This window comes from Amblyomma maculatum, chromosome 3 (assembly GCF_055883805.1).
Source record: "Amblyomma maculatum isolate TAMU_Amacu chromosome 3, ASM5588380v1, whole genome shotgun sequence".
NCBI classification, from domain to species: domain Eukaryota; kingdom Metazoa; phylum Arthropoda; class Arachnida; order Ixodida; family Ixodidae; genus Amblyomma; species Amblyomma maculatum.
Genome location: NC_139346.1, coordinates 123511540 through 123523503, shown reverse-complemented (window position 1 = coordinate 123523503; position 11964 = coordinate 123511540). Strand labels below are relative to the sequence as shown.

General features: G+C 46.7%; 1 protein-coding gene across 3 annotated transcripts in view; it reads right to left on the bottom strand.

Annotated features, from left to right (window-relative positions):
- Positions 1 to 392: 392 nt before the first annotated feature.
- The window catches only part of LOC146195934 (uncharacterized), a 35654-nt gene continuing 24082 nt past the window's right edge, over positions 393 to 11964 (bottom strand). The window contains exons 4-5 of one of the 3 annotated variants that reach the window (XR_014706055.1): positions 8751 to 8912; positions 2877 to 3092 (exon numbers count right to left, since the gene is read on the bottom strand). Coding sequence is in view for 2 of the 3 variants with exons in the window: in XM_084597967.1 (XP_084454093.1) it covers positions 536 to 682 (147 nt within the window). In the remaining variant the exon portion in view is untranslated. Of the gene's footprint in view, positions 683 to 2876; positions 3093 to 8750; positions 8913 to 11964 lie in introns of those variants that run through there. The other 2 variants (XM_084597967.1, XM_084597968.1) reach the window with 2 other exon arrangements.

Sequence of the window (11964 nt, the reverse complement as noted above, 5' to 3'; positions counted from 1 at the left end):
CTACTTTTGTCTTGCTTGTTTATTTTTCTCCTTTTACAGCTCTCGTAACAAGGTTGAAACTGGAATGCCATTTGCTATTATTCTACTCTGAATCGTTTGAGCCTAGCTATTACCAAAAAAGACAGGTGCAGCATCTTTTTCATTTTACATGAACGCTGACCATTACAACTACCACTACTACGGCGCCACGGCTACACGGCTCGGCGGTATTTGATCCAGGCTGGTTTCGACTAGACCTAATATAAGATGGACGCGCAGTGCAGGCGCAATTCCGTCTTCGAAGTCGCCTTAACAAGTGCCTAACTAAGGGGTTCCTAGCGCATGGTGAAATCACGCGCGCGGCATTTTCGAGTACATAACAGAAATACCATGCGCCGGGTGGTTTTAAAAAAAAAACAAAAAAAAAACACGCACGCCTTGTCGAGAACGGCCCTTTTCTTTTTCAAAATTTCCGGTCAAAAAATACTCCTTGCGATTACTCAACACAGCTCAAAGCTCTCATAGCCACACCGCAAAACGACGGGTAGGAACAGGCTCAAAAATGCCTGTTCCTGCAATTGCAAAAATGACAGCGCCGCTCAGCCAGCTCAGCTGCCTCAGCATTCCGCTGTTTCGGCACTCCACCGCGGGCGGCGCTGTTCCACCGAGGCGACGGTGGCGCCATACAGCGGGCGCCCGGTCCCTGTAGGGTAATAGTCTTACATTAGTGCATACTCCTTATATCTTGTTTCTAAAACGTGCAATTTTTGCAATCATGATTAACACTTGTAGTCAGCATGGCAACTCCAGTTAGGCTGTGAACTTAGTGATTCACCAAAAACATTTTAGTTTTTTAACTTCCAAAATAGTAGTGTCATAAGAATAGTAACTGAACTCTAGAGGCTTTCCATTTCTTGTAATGGGCAAGAGCACTGTCCTATGAAGATTAAGGACCATTCCTGATGTTTAAAACATACTACAATTTCACTCAAAGCATATTAAAGAACATTAAGTCAACCACAGAACCTATTTGGGTGTCCAGCAAGCAGTCGTCAGCAAATAAACCAATGTTAACATATACATGAATCAAATACATTATATATTATTATAAACCAAAAACAGCAGCGCCCACAGATTTTTGGGGAATTCCAGATCCCAGTATACGTAACGCGAAAGAGACTGCGCCAATATAAAGAAACTGAGTTTGAGTTCTAAGGTACGAAGCAATCCAATTTACCAAGGTGAAATGCACACTTATTAAATAAGTGTTTCAGAAAGTTTCTTATGTGAAACGTTATCAAAATCTCAGCTGTTTTCTCAAACATTAAATCCAGATCTATCTATCGCTGCATTAAAGTTATGGGGCATCATCATCGTCAGCAGCCAGACTATACCAACTGCAGGTCGAATGCAGCTCCAATATTCCTCCAAATATACCGGTTCCGTACCAGTTGCATCCACCTGACCCCTGCGAATCTCTCAACCTCATCCACTCACCTAACTTAATGCTGCCCCCTGCAGCGCTTCTTTCCCTTGGAATCCACGTTGTCACCTTCAGCGACCGTCTCATCCGCTCTGCGCACTACATGTCCTGCCCATGCCGATTTCTTCTTCGTGATTTTCACTAGACTGTCATTAACTGTAGCTATTTCTCTGACCCACTCTGCACGCCACCTATGTCTTAACGTTACAGCTATCATTTTCGTTTCATAGCCATCTGCGTTGTCAACTTAAGTGGAAACCTTTTCGTTAGCCTCCACCTTTAAACCCCCCAGTTGAGTACAGGTACTTTGAAACTGTATACTTCCCTCTTGAGCGATACCGGTAAGCTGCTGATCATAACCGGCGAGCACTTGCCAAATGCGCTCCATTCCCATATAATCGAGAGTTATCGGTAGTTGTAACCAACTGCGTTGCAATAGAACATTCTTTCTTAGGCCGTGTTGAAATAGAGAAAATTATCCATTAGATTTTATTATTCCAAGTAAGGTAGTTGGAAACGATGTATTCGTTTAGTTAGCAAGTACACGTCAAAAAAACAGACAGTATTTGCTTAGACACATTTGGTCTTCAATTTTATGCACATGCGCACCTCTCGCTAATACCCAGTTTTTAAGGAAAAAGTACGATGATAAGGATGAACGGAAATGTTATTTTGAAAATGAAAATGAAGTAATGATTCTACATAACTGCACAAAGATGCGTTTGGTATGTGTTATAGATCATGTGAGCTTTTTGCACCTAACCGGAGTAGGGATTCAATGACGCCTTCACCGGATACAATTATTGATGCTAGGCGGAAAATCAAAGAAATATTCGGATTTATGTTGGCCTAACACGGCATGATTTTTATTCGTAAAAGAAAAATGCACACTTCGAGATACGATAAATTGCCAAGGACGCGGCACTGATAAACTCAGTCTCAAACTACATGCGCGTTCATTGTGCTTCTAGACATTGCGAACAATTAGTGAGAAAAATTGAAAACGATGAATGCAGTGAATTTTATACACTCTCCTGCGAACCTTTTCATAACAATTTCTCACAATGGTGCTCTCACAAGGTTCACAGCGGCAACATCAGGTCTCCGAACTTTCCTATTCGTTATCAAAACTGAGTTCTAAGTTGCATTCAAGTGATTTTCAAATAATTGTTTATTGCAGTTGCCTAGACCACCGCGGTCTCGATCTCTTCAGACACTGTTTGGTCTGAAACATCTCCGCTGGATTCTCTTCTACAACGTTGCCGATTGTTTAAGCAATACAAATCATTTGAGGCACGTTGCCCGTCACTATGATCATCATCATCATCATCATTAGCCTGCCTATACCCACTGCAGGGCGAAGGCCTCTCCCATATTTCTCTAATTAACCCGTCACTATACATACCATCAAAAGTGAGAACTAGAAAATTCATGGTTTGTATTACATTCCTTTAATTTCAAACGTAGATGGAACAATATTGTCCGGCTGTGATCAGGAATTAAACCCTGAAGCTCGCTGGGTTGGTGTCTCGGCTTCACTTGACAGGTTTAGCAAGGTCCTCATGAAAACTTCTGACCGAACGCAGTTGCCATCCAAGCAGACACCTGATGGGCGCTTCTTGCCGCGGCGCTGAAAATATTTGAGGAAAATGTTAATATTCCTAGAAATCGACCCTGATGTTAAGGCACTGAAATATTCATCCGCAATAAATACAAATCTGAGAAAAAACTAAAAAAGATGCATTATGACCAAAATACCAAAGCTTCTTAACCGCCATTCGAGTTTCAGCATTATTCCTGCAAATATATTGGCGAATACGACATTACTAGTGAGAAAAAAGGCATACAACTAACTTTTATAATTTACAATTCTAGAAAAAACAACTCTTGTACGAAAAGGAGCATTTCGGCCTCAAAATAGCAATCGTGCAAGGTGAAGAAATTCTGCTTCTTTAATTTTTATTTTATGTTTACTTTATGAGATTTCTAAATCTCGTAGATAAGGGCATTCGTTTTACTTGACGCTGTTGGTTGATAACAGGTAGCCACTCAATTGTTTTGTTTGTTTTTTGTTCAAGCGAAACTAAGCCGAAATTTTTCACATCTGTTTTTTATGGTTGCGACAAGGCGCCTATTGAGTGCATAATAGCGTACAGCTTGTTACATTGGTATTGTTCCTTAAGATATTCTAGCGCAGGGCTGACAATATGTCTGGGACGACGCGCGAGAAGGCTGGAATGTCATTAAAACGAAGGATTCATCAGCCAGATTTTCACCCACGGTATAGCGACAATTTTAAAATTGCAATAGCATCGAACACGCTCAGTTGTAGTCGAAGGTCAGAATGACTGTCACTAAAGGACGTGCTAAATCTAATTACGACGAACAGCTTTCAAGATGAAACCGCACTTATATATATATATATATATAACGGAGAAGCAACACGCACTGTTACAAATATTTCACTTAAGCCTCGTCGCGATCTAGTCACAGATGAATGCGGGTGCCTACAGTATGTCTCACAAAACAGCGAACATTTGGCATATCTGCTCAACGTATAACGAAGTTAAATATTTGTTATTAGTATGCTGGAGTTTTAGGCATTTCGTAAAATATGTAGTGGAAGCAAACATAAGGCGTAAGTGCACATAATGAGCGCAGCATGCTGTCTAGCTTCCGTTTGGATATTAGTAATGTAATGTGTTTAGGGGAAAGCTTTCCCCTAAACACATTACATTACTAATATATGTTATTATCAAGTAAAAATTAAAAAAAGACAAAGTACAATCCCCAATGCTTTCCTTGGCCTCGCCGACTGTTGCCTCCTTTCCTTCATGTATTATAACGAGCACCCTCATTTCCCCTTCACTTATCTGCTTATATATATATATATATATATATATATATATATATATATATATATATATATATATATATATATATATATATATATATATATATATATATATATATATATATATTGTGGAAGAAGGCAAGGTCGAGACGGCAAGGCAACGGATGCCGTGTCTGGCGTTTTATCCGATGGACAAAACCCAATCGCGTGCCGGAGCCGGCGCCGCGGGACGATGATGTTGGTATGAACAAGAGGAAGAAGAAGATCATGGTATGTACAAATGAAAGAAGATCCGTGGAGGGCTCACACAATCTGCCCGGGGGGTCGGAAGCGGCCAGCCTGACCGCTCCTAATCAACCGATGTACCGCGGCGCACAAACGGCTTCAAGCGAGATACATGAACAATTTCAGTTCCACAGTGGCGTCGGTCGGCTGGGGGATCAACGGGTGTGACTTGGTAGTTTATTGGGGACGTTTGGTTGATGACCTTGTAGGGACCAACATAGCGGCGCTGAAATTTATCACTAAGGCCAGGGGTGCGCAGTGGTGTATAGAGCAGTACTTCGTCACCAGGACGAAAAGAGACCACGCGATGCTTCGAATCGTAGCGACTCTTGCTGTCTTGCTGGCACGCTTTTGTGTTGAGGCGGGCAAGATTACGGGATCGGGCCACACGGGATAAGAACTGGGCTGGTAATGATGAGGAGTAATCGGGCGTAGAGAAGAAGGAAGTCTCGAGGATTGTAGTGGGAGGACGGCCGAAAACGAGGAAAAATGGGGAGTAACCGGTAGTCCGCTGTACTGCAGTATTATAGGCGAATGTGACGAATGGTAAAACAGTATCCCAATTTTGATGATCCGGTGTGATGTACATGGATATCATATCCGATAGGGTTCGATGAAATCGCTCAGTCAGTCTGTTAGTCTGGGGATGGTAGCTTGAGGTTGTCTTATGGAGGGTGGATGAGGCACGACGAACTTCGGATACGACTGTCGATAAGAAGGCCGCCCGCGGTCACTTAGAAGCACCCGAGGAGCGCTATGACGCAATACAATTGACCGCAAAAAGAAATTAGCTACTTCTTCAGCGGAACCAGTCGGTATAGGGGCCGTCTCAGCATAGCGTGTAAGGTGCTCGACAGCTGTTATAATCCAAAGGTTACCCCCTTCGGAGAGAGGTAGGGGACCATATAGGTCGATGCCGACGACGTCGAATAGCGTGGCGGGACATGGAAGAGGCTGTAGGAGGCCAGCGGGCGAAGAAGTCGGCCGCTTGCGACATTGGCACAGATGGAAGGAAGCGACGTATTTAGCTACGGTAGAAGATAGGCCAGGCCAAAAGATTCGTCTTTTCACGCGGTCATATGTTTTGTTAAAACCAAGGTTACCGGCAGTAGCGTCATCGTGGAAAGCCGCCAGAATACGTAGGCGAAGCGCACGCGGCACGACTGGGAGCCAACGAGTTCAATCAGGGCAATACACGTAGCGGCGTAGTATGCCATCTTCGAGCTTGGAATTGCGAAGCTGTCGGCGAAGCCTAGCATTGGGCGAGTTCGAAGCGTCGATAAGGCAGTCAATGATGGGCCGACAGTTGGCATCAGCGAATTGCTGCGAGCGGGGTGCGTGTTTGTGCTCATAATCGTCAAAAGAAACTGCTGTGATATGCGTCGGGGGAAGAGATGGTCGGCTGTGGTCAGAGGTAGAAATGCGTTGCGAAGAATAACAGCAGGCTGATTCCGTAAGTGGGCAGCGAGAAAGAGCGTCGGCGCCTTGGTGTTGGCGACCCGATTTATAAACGACGTCGAAATTGTATTCTTGCAGGCGTAGAATCCAGCGGCCAAGTCGGCCTGTCAAATTTTTCAGTGAAGACAACCAGTAAAGAGCATGATGATGGGTCACAACTGTAAAGTGCCGACCATAGAAGTAGGGGCGAAACTTTTGAACAGCCCAGACGACGGCAAGACATTCCTGCTCGGTAATGTAGTTTTTCTCAGCTGGAGTCAAGGTCCGACTGGCGAATGCAATAACTTTCTCACGCGAAGTTGCATCGCGCTGCAAAAGGACAGCAGCAAGACCGTGACCACTGGCATCAGTGTGCAGGATGGTAGGAGCGCTGTCGCTGAAGTGGCCAAGAACGGGATCTGATGTGAGGGCGTGCGTTAGGTCGGTAAAAGCAGTGTTGCACTGTTCAGTCCACACAAAAGAGCTGCGCGCTTTAAGTAGTTCATGAAGTGGTGCCGCAATAGTTGCGAAATGCCTTATGAAACGCCGGAAATATCACGCCAGGCCGAGGAAACTGCGCAAATCTGCAGTCCGTTGCGGACGAGGAAAGTTCAAGACCACGCTTATTTTATCAGGGTCTGGACGAATGCCGTCATGGCTAACCAGATCTCCCAATATTTTAATTTCCTTCTGTGCAAAGTGGCACTTCTTGGTATTGAGCTGAAGGCCCGCTGAAGACACGTCAGGACTTCATTCAGGCGCGTGAGATGGTCGTTAAAAGTTGCCGAAAAGATAACAATGTCGTTCAAGTAGCATAAACAGGTTCTCCATTTTAGGCCACGAAGTACCGTATCAATCATTCTTTCAAATGTTGCTGGTGCTTTACACAGGCCAAAGGGCATAACATTGAACTCGTAAAGTCCATCGGGAGTTGCGAAAGCGGTTTTTTCTTTGTAGCTCTCATGCATAGGTATTTGCGAATAACCTGAGCGGAGATCCAAGGTCGAGAAATATTCGGCGCCTTGTAGAGAGTCAAGGGCGTCATCTATTCGCGGCATAAGGTAGACATGTTTACTTGTAATTTTGTTGAGTGCGCTATAATCAACACAAAATCGTTCCGATCCGTCCTTTTTTAACTACTACTACTGGGGAGGACCGTGGGCTTGTTGATGGACGAATAATATCGCGACGGAGCATGTCATTCACATTTTCTTCGATTACTTTTCGTTCCGAGAGAGAAACCCGATAAGGTCGTCGGTGTACGATCGAGTTACCTTCAGTAATGATGCGGTGGGGTGCAACACTAGTCCGTCCCAGTGGTGGAGAAGTGGCATCAAAAATGGCTTGATGGGCTTGAAGCAATTCCAGCAATTCTTTGCGTTGGTGCGGCATGAGGTCCGGACTGATTGTCTTCGACAGCATGAGAAGAGAGACGTGCGATGAATCACGTTGCTGAGGTATCGGGGCGGTGAGCACCATCATGGACATAGGGTGAGCATCCATTATGCATGGCAGGAAAGTTCCTTTAGTCAGCACGAGGGATTCACGGGATGTGTTCGTGGCAGCTACTATCGCTGAGCCGCTGCGGAATCGTACAAGACTTGATGGGAAGGCAATTCCACGTGCAAGATGACGATGAGATGGTGCGATGAGTACATCCCCGTCAGTGATGTGTTCCGACACAACGGTAACAAGCTTTTCGCACTGTGGAGGCAATACAGTATCAACTGCGGCAATGAGGGAATAACGTCCTTCAGAAATGTCAGATGAAAAATCAATGTCTGTCATATGAATGACACGGTCGCCACAAGAAATTAACGCTGAAGCGGTCGACAAAAAATCCCATCCAAAAATCATCTGATGCGCACACAGTGAAAGCACAGCAAACTTCACATGGTGGCGGACGCTGTCTATAACAATTCGAAGTGTACACTTTGCTGAAGGATATAGTGGGACGTCATTTGCTCCACGAAGTTGAGGTCCATCGTATGGTGTCGTTACTTTCCGCACACGGTGGCACAAATCAGCGCGAATAACAGAAATTGCAGCCCCTGTGTCAATCAAAGCTTCGACCGGTAATCCTTCAGCTAAAACGGAAATCATATTGTACGGGCGATGAGGAGGACTTTTGGTAAGTTTGCAGAGTGCAGTTTCACCTCCGGAAAGTGCATCGCTTAGTTTTCCGAGTGACGGATAGGAACAGTTGTTGCTGGTCGAAGTGGAGAAACAGAGCGGCGGTATGGGGAAAGGGACCGGCGTCGGGATACATGCACACCACTTGGTTCAGACGAGGATACCGGCGGTGGAGAGGATCGACGAGGTAGGCTGGGAATAGGTCGTCGCTGATAATATGAGGGTACGTCACTTTCGAAGGCGTCGTAACCACGCCGCTCGTTCTGAATGCGTCGACGAGAGAAGCGGGATATATGTCCTCGTATTCCACAGTAGTAGCACACTGGGCGAGAGGGGCGCCAAGGTGCGTAGTAGGGTGGCGTAGGCTGAGCCGTCGTCACGGCGTTGATGTGGTTGCAGGGCGATGCCAGTTGGGGCGGCGGAACAAAAGGAGGGGATAATACTGCGACGTGCGCGTAAGTCGATGCTGGGCGGGGTGCAGGAGGGTCGGACGCCATAGGTCGGGTGATGGTTGCAAGCTCATCTTTAATGATGTTGCGGAGACCGGCGTCATTAGAAGGTACGGAAGAATGATCGCACCCGTGTCGAAAGACAGGCTTGAGGGCTTCGAGCTCCTCCCGGATGATGGCTCGAATCAGTGCCCGCAGATCCAGGTCAGCAGAGGTCGGGCTGCAATCGGCAGGACTGCAGCTGGTCGATGCGTTGGCAGGTCGCAATAATGGCGTCAACAGTAGATGGATTCTGGGCAATCAGGGTATTTTAAGCCACAAAATTAATTCCTTTCAAGATGTGGTGTACGCGTTCAGGTTCCGGTGTGGTGGGACTAATACGCCGGCAAAGTGCGAGTATGGCCTCTATGTAAGACGCGTACGACTCATTCGATTCGTGGGTACTCTCGGTAGATATAACGATGGTGGCAGGCGGTAAACAGCGACCGGAACGCAGCTCCAGCGAGAGGCAGGGGCCGTATCCAGCGGAGGTTCCTTTCGGGAACCGTTCTCTTTCAAGATGACGTCAATTTGACGTCAGCAAGACAGCGGGCGCCACCTCACGGCGAAGACGGGAAAGACAGCGGCCAATCAGCGATGGCCACAGATCGTAGGCGTGTCCATCACGAGCATGTGGCTTTTTCTGGTACCAAATACTTGTACCAAAGTGGTGTTAAGCACGAAACAAACCTAATAATTACATAGTAATGCAAACTAGTGAATAATAGACTGAAATATTCTTAGAAGCATCCTGTTAACAACTGCCAAGCAATTATCTTGGCTCATGAGTACCTTTCTTCGCCGCTAGATGGTGTTGCGCGCGCGGCGGCGTCGTCTGCTTTCTCGCTCGCTGTGAAGTTTTTGTAAGTTCTGCCTTTCGCACAGAGTGGCAAATATCCTAATAACGATGTCTACAACGCCCGTAGTATGCAGTCCGAATCACGCTAGCTCTTTGACGGAGGAGTTGCTGCCGCCGTTGCGAGTACGAACGAGCTGCTTGATACCGGCACCGCGCCGGCGCGTCCGCGCCTGCCTATGTAGCGGGGCAGCGTCCGTAGCCTTATCGGCCGCTCAAGCGTCGTGAGTATGCGAGACCTTTCCGTGAATAGCTGTCAATGTAGGACGCAGCCGATGACACATGGAATCCGACTGCACTCGACCCAGTCAGCCACCGTCTGCTCCCCTTCCGCTGATGTAGAAGGAGGGAAACCTCAGCCCGCACTTACGGACGCGAATTATTTGTCTCTACGACTGCCGGATTCAAATGGTCGCACTGCTGTTGGCCGAGAGCTCCCGATCGCAAAGTAGCGATCGAAGCGCGTAGAGCACCTTTGCTTCTGACGGCAGCCCGGCATACCCCTTCGTCCCCACTTCGCTTCGCGATCGGCACGCAGCCTTAGCCAGTGTTGCCGCAAAACCTCCTGAAACATGTAAAAGGCGTTGTCTCGTTCTTCTTTTTTTTTTTACTGCGTTAGTTTACTAAACCCGCAAAGCGCTGCCCCAAAAAAAAACACACAAAAAAAAAAAGGATACCACGGCCGTACTCAAGCAGCTGCGCGGCGCGCGCCGTCGCTCGACTACGGCCATGAGGCGCCACAGCGAGCGCAGAGCGGTTCCATCTCGAAGCAGACCAACTCGTCGCGGTTCCTGCGCCGGCCGGCAAAACGGTTCCTTTCGGAGCGGTGGCCCCGCCCCGTGCCGCTCCGTGACGTAGGCGAAAAACGTGGAGCCGCCTCCGGAAGTTTTGGGGGTCACGCCGGACGTGACGCAGCAACCAATTAGGAGCGGCGAAAGGAACCAGTTCCCGAACGGAACCGTCGCGGGATCTGGCCCCAGGGCACAAAACGGCAAGGGAACAAGTCTCACCTCCACCACTTGTGGAAGAAGGCCAGGTCGAGACGACAGGGCAACGGATGCCGTGTCTGGCGTTTTATTCGATAGACAAAACCCAAGCCGGCACCGCGGGACGATGATGATGGTATGTACAAGAGGAAGAAGAAGATCATGGTATACAAATGAAAGAAGATCCGTGGAGGGCTCACAACATATATATATATATATATATATATATATATATATATATATATATATATATATATATATATATATATATATAATGCTTTATACTGCTGCCTGCTTTAAATTTATTTTTAGTCGACGTTTAGGCCGGAGCCCTGCCTTTCTCAAGGCTATACTGCACAAACGCTTTCTAGTCAATAAAACTAAATCAAGAAGCCGTATGAAGCATTTTTTCTTGTGCATACATCTAGCAACCAACTACGTCTCTTTTGTATACTATACGTATATAGTAAAAAGATTTTAATGTTTCTTTCGCCGACAGTTTCGGGAAAGGTATTCTCTTCGTCAAGGCACTTTTACAATAATCTAGTTTCGAGGTCATCGGCTTCAAGAAAGGCACGAGGAGGTGTGAACCCACCCCTGAAGCTCAATTGAGAGTGAAGTAAGACCGCTTTATAATGCCATTTACATTGTAATTTATTCTCATCCGCCCGTTTCTACATTCAATTCAGTTCATCTTTGCACTGACTCTCTCACTGCCATTACACAGCTTAAGGTCGTTCGACGCACATTCCAAATAACACAGTCCATTCATTTGCTCTGTTCAAAGTTCCCATGTCCAGCGCGCATACACTGGATTCGCGGCCATGCTCGCGATCCACATAATATTCAAACGGATGCTATGACGCACATAAACACATCAGGCGATCCACCACCTTCCCGTCTTCACCCAGATTCGTTCTTGCCCCACGTTTCTGATTCTCAAGTTCTGCGTCAGCGAACACGCGTTCTCATTCCTCCGCGTTCGCACCCTCTCCCTCGGTGCCTTACTGCGCAGGAGGACGTATCAATGCGTCGGATTCGGGCAGGGGCGCTCTGACCCCATCTGTTCGTCATCGGTGACGGGTAAAAAGATCTGCAAGTGACTGACAGGTGTCCTTACTGTGACACTTCACCTGAGATCTGTGATTTGTGTTACTTGTTATGGACGTGCCCAAAAACGGCTCCAGTTAGAAAACGGCTACTCATGAAGGTGGGCCTGCGGTGGAACCGCGATTGTGATTGCGAGAAATGGAGAATGAACAACTACTAAACCGCCAACCTCTGCGACTACATTAGTGAAACTGGACTTCCCTCCTTATAACTTTTTATCCCCTGCATTCCATTCCCCCTTTCTCAACTTATGCCTTGTGGCAAATGTTTCTAATAAAAAAAAGATCGCATAGCATGCCACATTCTAAAGCCGACACTGCGCTAAAAAAATAGAAATAAAAAAGATCAACAGT